This window comes from Sus scrofa, chromosome 17 (assembly GCF_000003025.6).
Source record: "Sus scrofa isolate TJ Tabasco breed Duroc chromosome 17, Sscrofa11.1, whole genome shotgun sequence".
Lineage (NCBI taxonomy): Eukaryota > Metazoa > Chordata > Mammalia > Artiodactyla > Suidae > Sus > Sus scrofa.
The window spans coordinates 32,144,078-32,160,461 of record NC_010459.5 but is presented as its reverse complement, the minus strand read 5'-3'; the positions used below and the strand labels follow the sequence as shown (position 1 = coordinate 32,160,461).

At 41.2% G+C, this 16,384-nt stretch overlaps 1 protein-coding gene across 5 annotated transcripts in view; it reads left to right on the top strand.

Moving 5' to 3' along the window:
- Positions 1–16,384, top strand: part of ATRN (attractin) — a 185,337-nt gene that overhangs the window by 79,115 nt on the left and 89,838 nt on the right. For all 5 annotated transcript variants that reach the window (XM_021077392.1, XM_001927289.7, XM_021077390.1 and 2 more), the window contains exons 7-12: positions 967–1,057; positions 2,504–2,747; positions 3,484–3,667; positions 5,374–5,528; positions 8,125–8,209; positions 14,561–14,781. In XM_021077392.1, coding sequence (XP_020933051.1) covers positions 967–1,057; positions 2,504–2,747; positions 3,484–3,667; positions 5,374–5,528; positions 8,125–8,209; positions 14,561–14,781 — 980 coding nt within the window. The remainder of the gene's footprint in view (positions 1–966; positions 1,058–2,503; positions 2,748–3,483; positions 3,668–5,373; positions 5,529–8,124; positions 8,210–14,560; positions 14,782–16,384) is intronic.

Here is a 16,384-nt window from a genome sequence, read left to right as displayed (position 1 = left end):
GGAGCTGTAGCTGCTGGCCTACACGAGAGCCACAGCAATGCCAGATCTGAGCCGTGTCTGCAACCTACACCACAGCTCACGGCAATGCTGGATCCTTAACCATGCTGAGCGAGGCCAGGGATCGAAACTGCAACCTAATGGTTCCTAGTCGGATTTGTTAACCACTGAGCCATGACAGGAATTCCTTTTTTTTTTTTTACATTTTAAAGGTCTTTAAATGTATTCATAGTATAATTGAAATTCTCCAATGATATTCAAGTTTTCTTGAAAATATTACTTTTTTTTTTTTTTTTTTTGGTCTTTTTACGGCTGCATCCAAGGCAAATGGGGGTTCCCAGGCTAGGTGTCTAATCAGAGCTGTAGCCGCTGGTCTACATCACAGCCACAACACCAGATCCAAGCCTCATCTGCGACCTACACCACAGCTCACAGCCATGCCAGATCCTTAACCCACTGAGCAAGGCCAGGGATCGAATCCACAGCCTCCTGGTTCCTTGTCGGATTCGTTTCTTCTGCACCATGATGGAAACTCCGAAAATATTACTTTTTAAAATCACTTAGATAAAGAAAAGGAAAGGCTAGAAATTTTTTAACTTAGTTGTCATTCTTTTTTCTGTACATGTCTTCAGTTTTGCATCGTTAAATGAAAGAAAAATTACAGTAATAGAAGTCCCTTGAGTATACTGCAACTGGTAGGTGATTTAGTGTGTAGAAGAGGTTTTCAGGAAGCATTAGAAAGTGCCAGTCAATTCTGTTTCTTTCTCATCCCAGGGCTCTGAAGCCTAGCACCCTCTTCCTGAATTCTCCTGGTCAGTAGGCCCAGATGTTAGTTTTGTTTACCCAGGTACCTCCTCATGTCCATTACAGATTTAATGAGCATCTCCAAAGTGGATTGGATCACAAATAAAGCATCTAAGATGTTCTCTTTTGTCATTTGAGTGAAAATGTAATTTGTTTGTTTTGCAGGTATGACCTTGCTTCTCGGGAGTGGCTTGCACTGAACAGTTCTGTGAACAGTGTAGTTGTTAGATATGGGCATTCTTTAGCATTATACAAGGTAAAATGCCTCCTCTCTGTACTGAGTAACTCTTCCAAAGTAACTTTATCATATTATGAGATTGAAAAGCTATTTGGTGTTGGACTTTTTTCCTAATCTCTTTTGTGGTGGTAAAATGCACCTAACAGAATTTACCATCTTAGCCATTTATAAGTATACAATCCAGTGATAATAAATTCCTCATAATGTTGTGCAGCTATTGTCATCATCCATCTTTGTAATATTTTTGATCTTGTTAAACTGCAACCCTATGCCCATTAAACGATAATCCCACCCCACCCGACCCCTGCCCTTGACAACTACCATTCTACTTCCTGTCTCTGATTTTGAATTGTGTTGACTTTTTATTTATTTATTTATTTATTTATTTATTTATTTATTTATTTTTGTCTTTTTAGGGCCACACCCATGGCACATGGAAGTTCCCATGCTAGAGGTCGAATTGAAGCTACAGCTGCCGGCCTGTGCCACAGCCATAGCAACATGGGGTGCAAGCCACATCTGTGACTTAAACCACAGCTCACGGCAACGCCAGATCCTTAACCCACTGAGGGAGGCCAGGGATTGAACCCAGGTACTCATGGACCCTAGTCAGTTTCATTTCTGCTGAGCCATGACGGGAACGCCTGTGTTGAATTTTAATTGGGGGAAAACCTTCTAATTTGGGGTAGTTATATAATTAGCTAACTTGTAAGTGGAAATTAAAGTTAAAACTACTTTAACTGGAGAGATTTGAATGGATTCATATTCAAACTGGGATATTATGACTGTGGTACTAAATGGTTAAAAAGTCAGTATCGTGTAGATTAGCTCTTATGTTCATTAGCAAGTTTAGCCAAGGATAGCCACGTTGCAATATAACTGAATAGTCATTTTTATTTCCCTGTTCTGTAGTTTATTTCAACTTTATCTTTCCAAGTCATTTTATGTTGTAAAAGATCTTGTGTGAAGAAATCCAAGAAAAGAGGCAAAATATTAGAGATGTAGATATGATTTGTTTTATTTTGTTTGTTTCTCCTCCCTTTTCCTAATAACTCCCTGAAAGGTGCTTTTGACTAACACTTTTTTTTTTTTTTTCCGTCTTTTTGCCTTTTTCTAGGGCCACTCCCGCAGCATATGGAGGTTCCCAGGCTAGGGGTCAAATCAGAGCTGTAGCTGCCGGCCTCCCACACAGCCACAGCAACGCAGGATCTGAGCCTCATCTGTGACCTACACCATAGCTCATGGCAACGCCAGATCCTTAACCCACTGAACAAGGCCAGGGATCAAACCTGCAACCTCATGGTTCCTAGTCGGATTCGTTAACCACTGAGCCACGACAGGAACTCCTTCACTAACACATTTTAAGCTAAGAATAATATTGAGGTTTTGAACTGTTTCTTTTTCTAGTCTTAGGTATAATCCTTTTGATGTTGTTTAGAATTTTCTTTACGTTTTTTTTCCTAGGATAAAATCTACATGTACGGAGGAAAAATTGATTCAACAGGGAATGTGACCAATGAGTTGAGAGTGTTTCATATTCATAACGAATCATGGGTACTGTTGACCCCTAAAGCAAAAGAGCAGTATGCGGTGGTCGGGCACTCGGCACACATCGTCACGTTGACAAGTGGCCGAGTGGTCATGCTGGTTATCTTTGGTCACTGCCCTCTCTATGGATATATAAGCAATGTGCAGGAATATGACTTGGGTAGGTATATTTTTTTCCCAGCAGATCTCTTTTGAATGTCAGATTTAAAACCTTTACCATTATTATTATTTCTGTTCAACAAGATTTAACCTAACATTGACCTAGTACTTTATCTTGAAATACAGTTAACACAGATAAAATGCCAGTGAAATGTAGATTGTTGATGCTGCTATGTAGTATATGTTTGTTACTGTCAATTCGACAAGGAGCCAAAGATATCACTAAATGCTTTGAATGTTGCAAATAAAATAAACAAATAAGAAGGGTTGAAACAACAAATACTCTGAAGAAAAAGTATTTGGATAGCCCTTTAGAGATTGGCTTTATGGAGTGTGATTTCCCCTTAACATATACTCTTTCCTTTGGTTAAATTTTATTATACTTGTTTTTGTGGATGTGGATGATATTTTAAGAAATTAGGTCCATAATGTACACCTATGTATTGGTCTGAAAAGGTTGTGGGAAATTAAGCGTTCAATTGAAGAATATCTGAGTCTTTTAAATTTAGTGTACTTCTGTTCCTACTAGCATCTTAGAACATCAGAACATTCAACAGATTGAAGTTTGGCCACCTGGCTTTGTTACAAGTTTTAGATGGCCTTCCTTTAGAAATGAAAAGTTTAAAGTTACATGTATCCAGTCTGCTGAAATATCTTCTCTTATCCTAATTGGTAGTTTTAAGTATTAAGAGAAGAGGAGCCTGCAGTGTTTGCCTTTCACTGTTTGCCATTTCCAGATAAGAACACGTGGAGTATATTAAATACCCAGGGTGCCCTGGTCCAAGGCGGCTATGGCCACAGCAGTGTCTTTGACCACATTACCAGGGCCCTGTATGTTCATGGAGGCTACAAAGCTTTCAGCGCCAATAAATACCGACTTGCGGATGATCTCTACAGATACAACGTGGACACCCAGATGTGGTGGGTGCTTTTTCTTGAGCTTTCCCTTTCAGGTGTGAGTTCTGACAGTTGCTGGAAAGATACTGGGCTACATTTTTGTTTTCATGCCTACCATCATTCTCTTCATAATGTAAAGAGAAAAATGGTGAAATAAGCAGAAGGCAATAAAGTAATAGTATCTATAATTTGATAGTAGGTTGATTAGAAAATGCTTGGGGTTTTCTTGACTGGCCTTTTGTGTGTGTGTGTGTGTTTTTGCCATTTCTTGGGCCGCTCACGCGGCATATGGAGTTCCCAGGCTAGGGGTCGAATCGGAGCTGTAGCCACTGGCCTACACCACAGCCACAGCAACGCAGAATCCGAGCCGCGTCTGCAACCTACACCACAGCTCACGGCAACGCCGGATCGTTAACCCACTGAGCAAGGGCAGAGACGGAACTCGCAACCTCATGGTTGCGCGGCATATGGAGGTTCCCAGGCTAGGGGTCTAATGGAAGCTGTAGCCACCGGCCTACGCCAGAGCCACAGCAATGTGGGATCCGAGCCGAGTCTGCAACCTACACCACAACTCACGGCAACGCCGGATCGTTAACCCACTGAGCAAGGGCAGGGATCGAACCCGCAACCTCATGGTTCCTAGTCAGATTTGTTAACCACTGCGCCACAATGGGAACTCCAAGGCTTTTAATTTTTATACACTCAATACCACGATAAAATTTTAGCTCTTCAGAATCCTGAAAAATAAGTTGTTCTACATAGTTGAGTTTATGCACACTGTTGTCATTAATTAAGTAGAATGTATCCATTTTTTAACCTTTTCTTGATGACCAGGGTGTTCTCTTTGGAGTCAGTAACTGGTGTTATTGCTTGAAATCATCAAACAGAGGTGGTCTCAGTACCTAAAAGATTAGCGCTCCCCTCACTGTACTGTATATTGGTCTTGTAAAGTATGCTGATTTTAGTAAATATAAAGCATATTTGAGTTATGGAATAATATGATTATCAAGCAATGGTTTATTTATTTATTTTTGGGCGCACCCACAGCATGTGGAAGTTTCCAGGCCAAGGATTGAATGCTGGATTCTTAACTGACTGTGCCACAGGAGAACTCCTAGTAATGGTTTATCTTCTTTTCATATATCCTTACATATTTGATACCATGCTGTGGATACCATTTTACATGGTCATTTCTAGTGGCTATGTAATACTCCATCTAGTGGGTATGATAACGCCCATACAGTTGGAAGTTTTGGTTCCTAGCTTTTGTCTTATTAAAAAAGTATTGTATGTAAGCTTCTATCTGTATTTCCCATGATTTCTGCTCAGAAACTAGAATTATATTGTCAAAGGGTATGAACATTTTTAAGGCTCTTAATATATTTTATCAAAATTCTCATGAGTCTTAGAGTTCCCTGGTGGCTTAGTGGGTTAAGGATCCATCATTGTTGCTGCTGTGTTGCAAGTTTGATTCCTGGCCTGGGAACTTCTGTATACTGCGAGCATAGCCAAAAAATAAAAAACAAAGATTCTCATAAATTTTTAAGATTTTGTTTGTTATTTTTATTACTTATATACAGAGAAAGTTTCCTATACACAGAGAAAAATATAGAAGTATTTACACATTTGGATCTGAAGTTAAGAAAATGGTTATATTTGTATTAGCAAATAGATGATGACTATTCTGAAGAACTAACCTTGTATTTATTATTTTTAAATAAACTCAAAAGGACCATTCTTAAGGACAGCCGGTTTTTCCGTTACTTGCACACAGCTGTGATAGTGAGTGGAACCATGCTGGTGTTTGGAGGAAACACACACAATGACACGTCCATGAGCCATGGAGCTAAATGCTTCTCTTCAGATTTCATGGCTTATGACATTGGTAAGTTGCCCAAAGCCATTTTGGCTTCAAGAATCTTTTTTTTTTTTTTTTTTGTCCGTAAGCACCATTTTAAAAGAAACGAAATATTGGTAGTTAAGAGTAGTCAAGCCATTTGAAAGAGGTCCAAATGGTATTTTTTAATGGTAATTTGACTGATACTATATTAAAACACATTACTTGTGTAATGTAATGTTCTTTTTGAAGTTCATCCTTTGATAAGCTGGGGTGATTGGGCTCTCCTGTGTTACAGATGAAAAGCCTTACATAGTAGTGTAGGGTAGCTATGACCACCAGCTATGTTAAGTTGGTTTAAGTATAGCTTTATTTCATTCCCCAGAAACTGGTTTCACACATTCTTGCTGTAATACTTGGACAGGAATTTTTTTTTTTTTTTTGCTTTTTAGGGCCGCCCCTGCAGCATATTGGAGGTTTCCAGGCTAGGGGTCCAATTGGAGCTGTAGGTGCTGGCCTACACCACAGCCACAGCAATGCCAGATCCTTAACCCACTGACCAAGGCCAGGGATTGAACCTGCTACCTCATGGATGCTAGTTAGATTCGTTTTCTCTGTGCCACAACAAAAAACTCCAGGAATTTTTTTTTTTTTTTTAATTTGGTATGGTAATGTAGTGACCAGAAGAGGGCAATATTTGTTCATGCAAAACAAATATTAGAAGGTTTTTTTTTTGGTATAAATATCATCAGATATTCTTTATTAACGGATGTCTTATGTGCCAGCCCCTGAGCTTGTGCATTGGGGATTGTAAGAGGAATAAGTTACAGTCCTTGCCTCATGATGTGGGAGGCAAAGAACTGAGCAGGCAGTATAATTGCAATTCGGATCCCTCAGGATCTGACCAGACAGCTGCTTGCTTCTAGTACCACTTGAAGCCACTCCTCCCTGATGTGCTGCTAGGATACAGCCCCAAGTATGTGGCATGGACTCTTTCCGCATCTAGGTCTCTGCATATGGGCTTCCTTTGCCTGAGAAGTTCTGCCTGCCTTGGCGCAGCTGACTTCTTGATGTTGGAGGACGCAGCATGTATGGCCCCTCTTCAAGAAGGCTTTCCCTGACCATAACCCTTAGCCCCCAGGAGTTAAGAGAAGCTCACAGGTGCTCGCATATATTCTTCTCAGAGCAGGTGACATCTTGAATAGCAGTTATACTGTCAGCCACTTCCACAGCCTTGGTTCCAACCCTCCTCAGGACTTCAGCAACAGCCTCCTAATAACTCCCACCTTGCCCCTTCCCGAGTATGCATCACAGTGCCACCAAGAGATCGTCCCAAGACGCAAATATAATTTCAGACCTCCTATGTGAGATTCTTCAGAAAGCCCCGGCTCCTCAATACGGCAAGGCTGTGGAAGTGGCAGTGAGGGTAAAGAGGTTTGGGAAGTCACAGGAACCTGATGATTGTCCAGGGTGTGTGTTTGAGAGCTGTGGCAGCATCCTATCTGGTATCTGGTGTGGGCCATGGTAGATGGTGCTTTTCACCAAGGCTGGAAATAGAGGTAGAGGGACAGGGTCTGGGAGGAGGTGAGGAAATTGAATGTGGGGACATGTTCAGCTGGAGATGACTGTGGGACAGAATAGTACAGATCAGTGGGGATCTGAGGTGGTGAGCTTCTGGAGGGAGCATGTATCTTCAGGGATGAGCAAAGAGCCAGAGGATAGAGCCATAAAGAAGTCTGAAAGAAGAATTCCCTGGTGGCCTAGCAGTTAAGAATCCAGCGTTGTCACTGCTGTGGCGTAGGTTCCATCCTTTGCCCTTGGAACTTCCATATGCTGCGGGGTGCAGCCAAAAAAAAGTCTGAAAGGGACAAAGTGAGGTGAGACTGGGAACCTGTGAGGGAGCAATTAACAGGGGTTACAGAGAGATTAAATAAAGGCTAGAGTCAGATTTAGCAGGAAAAAGGTCATTTATTACCCTCTAGATATGGAGGAGCAATCCAGATTGCAGTAGCTGAGAAGTTTTGTATGGTGAGATGTACACGGTGAATATTGAGCATTATAATAAAAAACTCTTATTTGTGAAGGAAGAAAGGGGTAAGTTAAGTGCCTCTCTGGGCTTATTTAAATGCCCTGGTAGGAGTTCCCATTGTGGCTTGGTGGTTATCTGACTAGCATCCATGAGGATGTGGGTTCAATCCCTGGCCTTGATCAGTTGGTCAGGGATCCAGCATTGCTGTGAGCTGATGTGTAGGTCACAGACACGGCTCGGATCTGGCGTTGCTGTGGCTGTGGTGTAGGCCAGCGGCTACAGCTCTGATTCAGCTCCTAGCCTGGGAACCTCCATATGCCGAGGGTGTGGCCCTACAATGGCAAACAGTCTAGAGGGTAAACATTGATAGGCGACAGAGTGATGCAGGCATCTTGGGTTTTCGGCGCATTCACTAATTAGAATTGCCAGGGTCCTACCTTTCTTCCATGCCCTGCTGATCTGTTACTACGACCTTTTGCCAACTAAATAATGGTATGATTAAGAAAAACTGAGAGATAAGTTTGTGTTTGTTATCGACTTCTTTCCCAAAGAAAATGCAATGTCCAGTTCCTATTGAATAAGAATGACAGTCCCTTATGTTTTTCTTGCTCCTAGCTTGTGACCGATGGTCAGTGCTTCCCAGACCTGATCTGCACCATGATGTCAACAGATTTGGCCATTCAGCGGTCTTACACAACAGGTAATTGGAGAAATGCTTGCTCTTTTTCTCTTGTTTTTAATGAAAATGAATTATAAATGAAATGATATTGGACTTACCATGTTGTTCACAGGATTCCCTCATCCCATTAGCTTTTCATAAAATTATGTAGGCATGAATTTCCTGATTTATATTTAAAATATTTGATGTGGATTTGAATTACTTCTAATGAAATGTTTGTTGATGTGGTTCTGTTAGCATCAGGAGTAAGCTCTGTTAGGTGTTGTCTGAGTGCACGGGACAACAGAAGTTTGTGTAGTTACCAGCTTATGCCCTCTGCTATTCTATTATTGTGGTGGCTAGGTTGTCACGTTTCTCTTAGTTTTATCTGCGTGGTGAAGATGGATTTGAAAAAAACGAGAGAGGATACTTGAGATGAGGGATAAGATATGGGAACAGAGGGGGCGATTGTAACGCTTCCCATCGATCAAGTCTGTTATTTCATGTGGATCAAGTCTTTGGAACTGCATTTCATTGCATCGTTTAGAAATGCGTGGCTCATGGGAAAAAATAAAAATCATTATTGAAAAACAAAAAGGAAATGTTTGGCTCAAACTAGTAGAGCTCTTTATAAATCTGCCCCTAGAAAAGGACCTGTCGTTTAAGGGAGATCCAGACTGGCCACTCGACCTACACCTTACATGTGCTTTATAGATTTTTGATTTGTTAATCATGTTGTTAATGTTTCTCATTTTGCTTCTGCTGTTATTACTGTTGTTTACCTCACCTTTTAAAATTCTAGGCCTTATCGATCCTGAAACTATTTAAATGCTATAATGCTTGTATATATTATGTTAGGATTCCTTTTATTTTCAAAATGGCTGTTGTGATAATGCAGGTTAGATGAGGTAATTCATCTTGGATTAGGAAAGATAAGAAAGCAACCTATCTTGGGAGTCCCTGCTGTGGTGCAATGGGATTGGCAGTGTCTCTGCAGCGCTGGGACATAGGTTCAATCCCCGACCTGGCACAGGGGTTTAAGGATCTGGCATTGCTGTAGGTCACGACTCTGGCTCCAATCTGATCCCTGGCCCAGGGACTCCAAAAAAGAAAAAAAGGAAAGAAAGAAAGAAAGCAACCTATCTTGTAGATGTGAAGGAAGAATCAACAGAATTCAAGCACTTAGATGTTGGAAAAAGGGACATCTTTCACAAAGTAAACACCTAACTAAAATTTATCAATAAGTATGGTTTTAGTGTGGGAGTATTTGTCAGGTATAGATTAAAATGGAAGGATTTTTGAGTACTTATTTTCAGTGTTATCTTTCTTTTTTTTTTTTAGGGCCACACCTGAGGCATATGGAAGTTCCCAGGCTAGGGGTCAAGTCGGAACTGTAGCTGCCGGCCACAGCCACAGCAACACCAGATCCGAGCCACATCTGCTACTTACACCCCAGCTCACGGCAACACCAGATTCTTAACCCACTGAGCAAGACCAGGGATCGAGCCCACATTCTCATGGATACTAGTCAGGTTCATAAACCGCTAAGCCACAATGGGAACTCCTGAAGTGTTATCTTAAATTGTAGTTTGATATTTCCTCAGTAAGGAAAACCTTAAAGTTTTCTATAAGTGCCTCTTGATGTTTTGCATCTGGAAAGCAGTGGATCCGTTTTGTCTTCATCTTGCCTGTGGGTGCCTGGTCTCAGGTCTGTTCATCTTTACATTCCTGGTGTTCTCCTAGCATAGGACTTGGCACACAGTTGCCATTTGCTAAATATTGGGAGGTTTTATATAAACTCAGAGAAGTTGACAATTTACCGTAGATGTAATTTAACCATGCCTCAAAACTGGAAATGGCTTGCCTGAGTTACAGTGATGTTTTTATTTTTGTGTAATTCCAGTGGAGTGTTTGAGCCTGTATGTGAGTATCTGTGTGTATGGTTGGAGGGGGCAGAGTGTAACAGGGGAGGCCATGTAGTTAAAAACCATGATTAGCTTAATTCTATGAAATAATTTACCAAAAGAGAAACTTTGATTCACATAAGACTTCTTGGTGTTTTGAAAGATAGTTCCCTTAATCAAGCAGCAGCACTGGGCCAGCTGTACCTCACTTAGTTGTCATCCCTGTGGTTTGGGGGAGGCAGGAAGAGGAGTGGGCTGTGAGACCCTGAGGCTGCTGCTGATGCACCTGTTCTTCTCAGTTCCCTGCTCCAGGCCTCTTTGATGGACTCTGCCTACCCTTGCAGAGCCATTGTGTGACCAGATGCATTCAGAATTAGTGAGAACACCAGCTCTACTGGGAAGGGGTTGGAGCTTACTTGGTTTAAGCAGTAAATTGACTGACTAGTTGAATCTAGACTACGTAATGTGATACTAAGTAAACCAATGTGGGGTTAATAATTAAACCTGGTGTTCATTTTTAGTTACTGAAATATGTCAGTTTTCAGAAAGAGTGAAAATATAGCCACAAAATCTTTATGCTTTAGTTAGTTATCCGTCTGTTGATTTGAGGAAAATAGAGGCATTGGGAGAGGGAATTATTTGATACCTCGTTGTGGGTTACTTCCTGTCAGATCATAGGATCTCAGAGTTGGAAGAGATCCTTGAAATAGTCTGTTCCAAACTCCCACTTAATGCAGGCATTCCCTCTAAAGTGTTCAGAGGTGATGAACGTGCCTCCCAAAGAAGACACTCCTTTAAACAGGCCTAGGAATGAAAAACTCACCTAAGTTGGAAACTCGTAATGAGCACATTTTCCTTTATCTTATCTGAAATCCTCTTTGAATCTTCTGCCTATTGATTTTATTTCTGTTCTTTAAATGTTTGCAATAGAAGCCCAAATCCTCTGCCATGCAAAGCTCCCTCAAATACATATATATATTTTTTTTTGTCTTTTTTTTTTCGCTATTTCTTGGGCTGCTCCCGCAGCATATGGAGGTTCCCAGCTAGGGGTCGAATTGGAGCTGCAGCCACCAGCCTACGCCAGAGCCACAGCAACGCTGGATCCAAGCCGCGTCTGCAACCTATACCACAGCTCATGGGAACGCCAGATTGTTAACCCACTGAGCAAGGGCAGGGACCGAACCCGCAACCTCATGGTTCCTAGTCGGATTCGTTAACCACTGCGCCACGACGGGAACTCCCTCCCTCAAATATTTAAGGGATGTTTAAGTTGTCTCTCCTGACTAAACAGACCCCAGTCTAACTCTTCAGCTTCTGACCTGGCACGTGGTTGTCAGGCTTGAGGATGTCGCAGTGAACATCGCACAAGAGGCGCAGACGCAGACGTATCATGTATGTGGCAGCTGAGACCCAGTGTTCTCTGTGATACAAACGATTTCACTTTGATAACCTGTGGTTTTGGTCTCCCACACCAGCGTTTTAAGAACTTTCCCTGGAGCTATGATACAATTGCTTTTGTTTTGAATATGGGTAATTCTGCATATATGGCCTATAAACAACTTTATTGAAGTAGAGTTGATATACACAATAAAGAGTATACATTTAAAGTGTGTGATTGGATGAATTTTGACATAAGTATACACCGTGACATCGTCACACAATCAAGAAAATGTATCCATCACCCACAAAATTTCCCTGAAATGTCCCAGCTGTACTCATGAGGATATTGCTCTATACTTTTTTGGTGATATCTTTGTCTGGTTAATATTGGACTTACAGAATAAATTGAGAAATGTTCTTTCCCACTCTATTTTCTGGAAGAGTTTATAAAGAATTGGTATTACTGGAGTTCCCGCCATGGCACAATAGGATCGGCGGCATCCTGGGAGCTCTGGGACACGGGTTTGATATCTGGCCTGGCACAGTGGGTTAAGGATCTGGTGTTACCACAGCTGTGGCTTAGGTCATGACTGTGGCTTGGATCTGATCTCTGGCCCAGGAGCTTCATATGCCGTGGGGCAGCCAAAAATTAAAAAATAAATACATAACGAATTGGTATTATTATTTTAAATGTTTGATGCTTGATAAAATTCATCTGGGCCTGGGCCTTTTCTTTGTGGGAATATTTTATTTTATTTTATTTATTTATTTATTTATTTATTTTTCTTTTTGTCTTTTTGTTGTTGTTGTTGTTGCTATTTCTTGGGCCGCTCCCACGGCATATGGAGGTTCCCAGGCTAGGGGTTGAATCGGAGCTGTAGCCACCGGCCTACACCAGAGCCACAGCAACGCGGGATCCGAGCCGCGTCTGCAACCTACACCACAGCTCACGGCAACGCCGGATCGTTAAGCCACTGAGCAAGGGCAGGGACCGAACCCGCAACCTCATGGTTCCTAGTCGGATTCGTTAACCACTGCGCCACGACGGGAACTCCTTTGTGGGAATATTTTAAATTGCCAGTTCAGTCTTTATTCTTGTGATAGGTTTGTCTATTTGAATTTTTTTTTTTCTTCTTTTTCTTAGGGCTGTTCCCACGTTATATGTAAGTTCCCAGGCTAGGAGTCTAATGGGAGCCATTCCCACTGGCCTACACCATGGCTGTAGCAATTCAGGATCCATGCCGCATCTGTGACCTACACCACAGCTCACAGCAACACTGGGTCCTTAACCCACTGAGTGAGATCAGGGATCGAACTTGAGTCCTCATGAATACTAGTCAGGTTCAATATTGCTGAGCCACAACAGCAATGCCTAGATTTTCTCTTTCTTGTTAAGGTGGTGAGGGCGGCGGGGGGGGTGGGTATTTTAAAAACTGTGGTAAAATTTTCATAACATAAGGTTTACCATATTAACTTTTTTTGTTGTTGTTGTCTTTTTAGGGCCACTCCCAGCACATGGAGGTTCCCAGGCTAGGGGTTGAATTGGAGCGGTAGACGCCGGCCTATGTCACAGCCACGGCAGTACCAGATCCCAGCTGCATCTTCGACCTACACCACAGCTCATGGCAATGCTGGATCCTTAACCCACTGAGTGAGGCCATGGATCGAACCTGCAACCTCATGGTTCCTAGTCTGATTTGTTTATGCTGAGCCACAACGGGAAGTCCATATTAAACATTTTTAAGTGTTTGATTCAGTGGCACTTAGTACACCAAATGTACATTGTTGTACACTGATCCATTTTTAGACCTATTTTCATCTCACAAAACTGAAACTCTACCCATTAAACAGTAACTCCCCATTCCACCCTTTCCCCTGCTCTTGGCAACTACCATCTGCCTTTTGTCTCTATACATTTGACCACTTTAGTTTCCTCATATTAAGTGGAATTATATACTATTTGTCATGTTGTTATTGGCTTATTTCACTTAGCATGATTTCCCAAGGTTCATTCATCCATGTAGCATGTGTCAGAATTTCTTTCCTTTTTAAGGTGTATACATATACACCACATTTGTTTATCCATTCACGTATCTGTGGATACTTGGGTTGCTCCTGTCTTTTGGCTATTGTGAATAATGCTCCTGTGATCATGGGTGTACAAATATCTGTTTGAGTCCCAGCTTTCAGTTCTTTTGGGTATATATTCAGAAATGGAATTGCTGTGTCTTATTGTAATTCTGCTTTTTACTTTATTGAAGAACTAATTGGTTTTGATAATCTGTGTCTTTCTAAGAATATGTCCATTTCATCCAGGTTGTCTTATTTGTTGGTATAAAAGGTCATAATATATCCTTATAATGCTTTTTAATTTCTCTAAAGACACTAATGGTGTTTCCTCTTCATTCCTGATTTTGTTAATTTGTGTCCTCTCTCTTTTTTCTTGGTCAGTCTAGCAAAAGGTTATCAATTTTGTTGATCTTCTCAAAGAACAAACTTCTAGTTTTATTGATTTTTTTTTTTTTTACCATTTTCTTCTATGTAATATTGTTTCTTTGTATAATTTATTCTCTTCTTCTTGCTTTTCTTTTTCTAGTTTCTTAAGGCAGAAACTTAGATTTTAATTTTCTCATATAGTTGTTTAAAGCTGTAAGTTTCTAAGTACTATAATTCTACCCCATAAACTTTGATAAGGCATTTCTTTGGTTTTATTCCGTTGAAAATATTTCCTTCCTTCCTCTCTTCCTTCCTTTCCTGGCTGTGGCCGTGGCACATGGAAGTTCCTGGGCCAGGGATCCAGTCCATGCCACAGCAGTGATTAACCCTGGATCCTAACATTACTAAGTTGTCATGAGAACTTTTTAATATAGTGGCTAGAAAGAGTAGATGGATTATTGGAACTATTCTAGGTAATCACAGGCCATTGTGAAAGGTTGGAATTTGGGAGGTAAAAGTATGAAGAATTTTTTTGAGATCTGAAAAAAATTTTTTTACAGACTTATGTAACATTTGTCTAACAATCGTAAAAGTTATATCATACATTTGTTTATACAAGTTTTCAGTAAACTCTTTCTCACTCCTTTTTTTTTTTTTTTTTTTTTTCTTTTAGCACCATGTATGTATTTGGTGGTTTCAATAGTCTCCTCCTCAGTGACATCCTGGTATTCACCTCAGAAGAGTGTGAAGCACACCAGAGTGAAGCCGCTTGTCTAGCAGCAGGACCTGGCATCCGGTGTGTGTGGGACACAGGGTCATCTCAGTGTGTCTCCTGGGAGTTGGCGACTGAAGCACAGAGAGCAAAGTTAAACTCAGAATGTTTTTTCAAAAGAAGTATGTTTTTTCTCTCTTAAAATTTAATTAATTTGAGATCTCATTTTATCTGAATCATGAAGGCAGTTAGCCTGTGTATACTTTTTATGTTCATTTTATTATCCGTAATTATTCAGTAATTACTTATGTAAATACTTTGTGGATATTTGCAAATTGGTTTCTAAACATCTTTATAATGGATGGGAACATGCCATGTGGCTCCTAGAAAGTTGTCTGCTAAAGATAAAGACAGACCTTTCAGCACTGTGTATACTTTGTATACCAACCCCAGAACCTAGCTCCAGTTGTTCTGAGGCACTGCAATCCAATAGGACTTTATTGTGACAATTACAATGTTCTGTCTTCACTGTCCCAGTGTCCTGTGGCTATCAAACAGGAATGGGATGGCTATCTTGGAATGCGACTGGTGTGACTGAAGAACTGAATTTTTAAATTTTAATTAATTACAATAAAAAAACTGCATGTGGTTAGTGGCTACCATATTAGATTAAGCAGCTCTAAGATTAGAGCTAATATTAAGAGGGCCAATCCAGAAAAGCTCTGTTGGAGTAGATTGTTCTGGTGGATAGAGGTAGAGATACTCTCTTTTCAAAGTATTGTTCTTCTCTGGCTTCTCCTAGCAGGGCACAGCAGTGTTAGCAAGGCAGACAGTTGCTGTGGATGAGCAGTGACCTCTCCTTTTAGAACCACCACTTACATTTTCCAAGCTTCTTAACCCACTGAGCAAGGCCAGGGATCGAACCCGCAACCTCATGGTTCCTAGTCAGATTTGTTAACCTCTGCGCCAGGATGGGAACTCCTATGTTGACTGAATTTCTTAACTGTTAGGGTTGTTGTAGCAGTTACCATGAGAGCTAAGATGGTTAGAGGCAGCTTTCACCCCCCTGGGACTTTCCAAGTTAAGCTGAACATAAATTCTCAGTAAGAACACCCAGGCAGCCTTCCAGGTTCATTGGTGGGCTGGTGAGTGCTGGAGAACCAAGATGACCAGAACCTGGTAGGATTAGTCACTATCTCCTGAAAGGGATGAAATCAATGAAATCATTATTTTTGAAACCACTTTTTCAAAGTCCAAATGAAATGTGCAAGTTTATAGGAAATAATATTTAATTACCTTAGGTGGTTGCTTATGAACCCATCTGTTATGAACTCATCTCAAATGTCACCTCCCTGGCTCACTCTGTTTTCTGTATGGGTCCAGGCCATGAAGTGATGACCAGGGCAGGAAGGACAGCCTAGGGAGCACATTGCTGGGGTCTTTGTGAAGATGGCCCTGCCTTTTCTTGTCCATGGATTCCATTGTGTGCCACGTCCACAAATGGGTCAATAGATGAGGCAGCATGATGGTGTAGCTTCTTTTGTTGCTGACCTTGACCCATCTAGGGAGATCAACAGGTCCATAGCAGCCCAGCAATTCCTGGACTTAACATATGTGTGTGTTGCCTTCTTTGGGGTTCTGTGTTGCTGCCTGCTTCCTGTGCCCAGAGCAGCCTTGCATTTAGAGCTGGGAGGTATGGCTTGTCTCCTACATTTCTTTGTTTGGCTCCTTGGCATCTCTTGCTGTTCATTCAGTTGCTAGTTGAGCATTTTTCCTTGCAAAGAA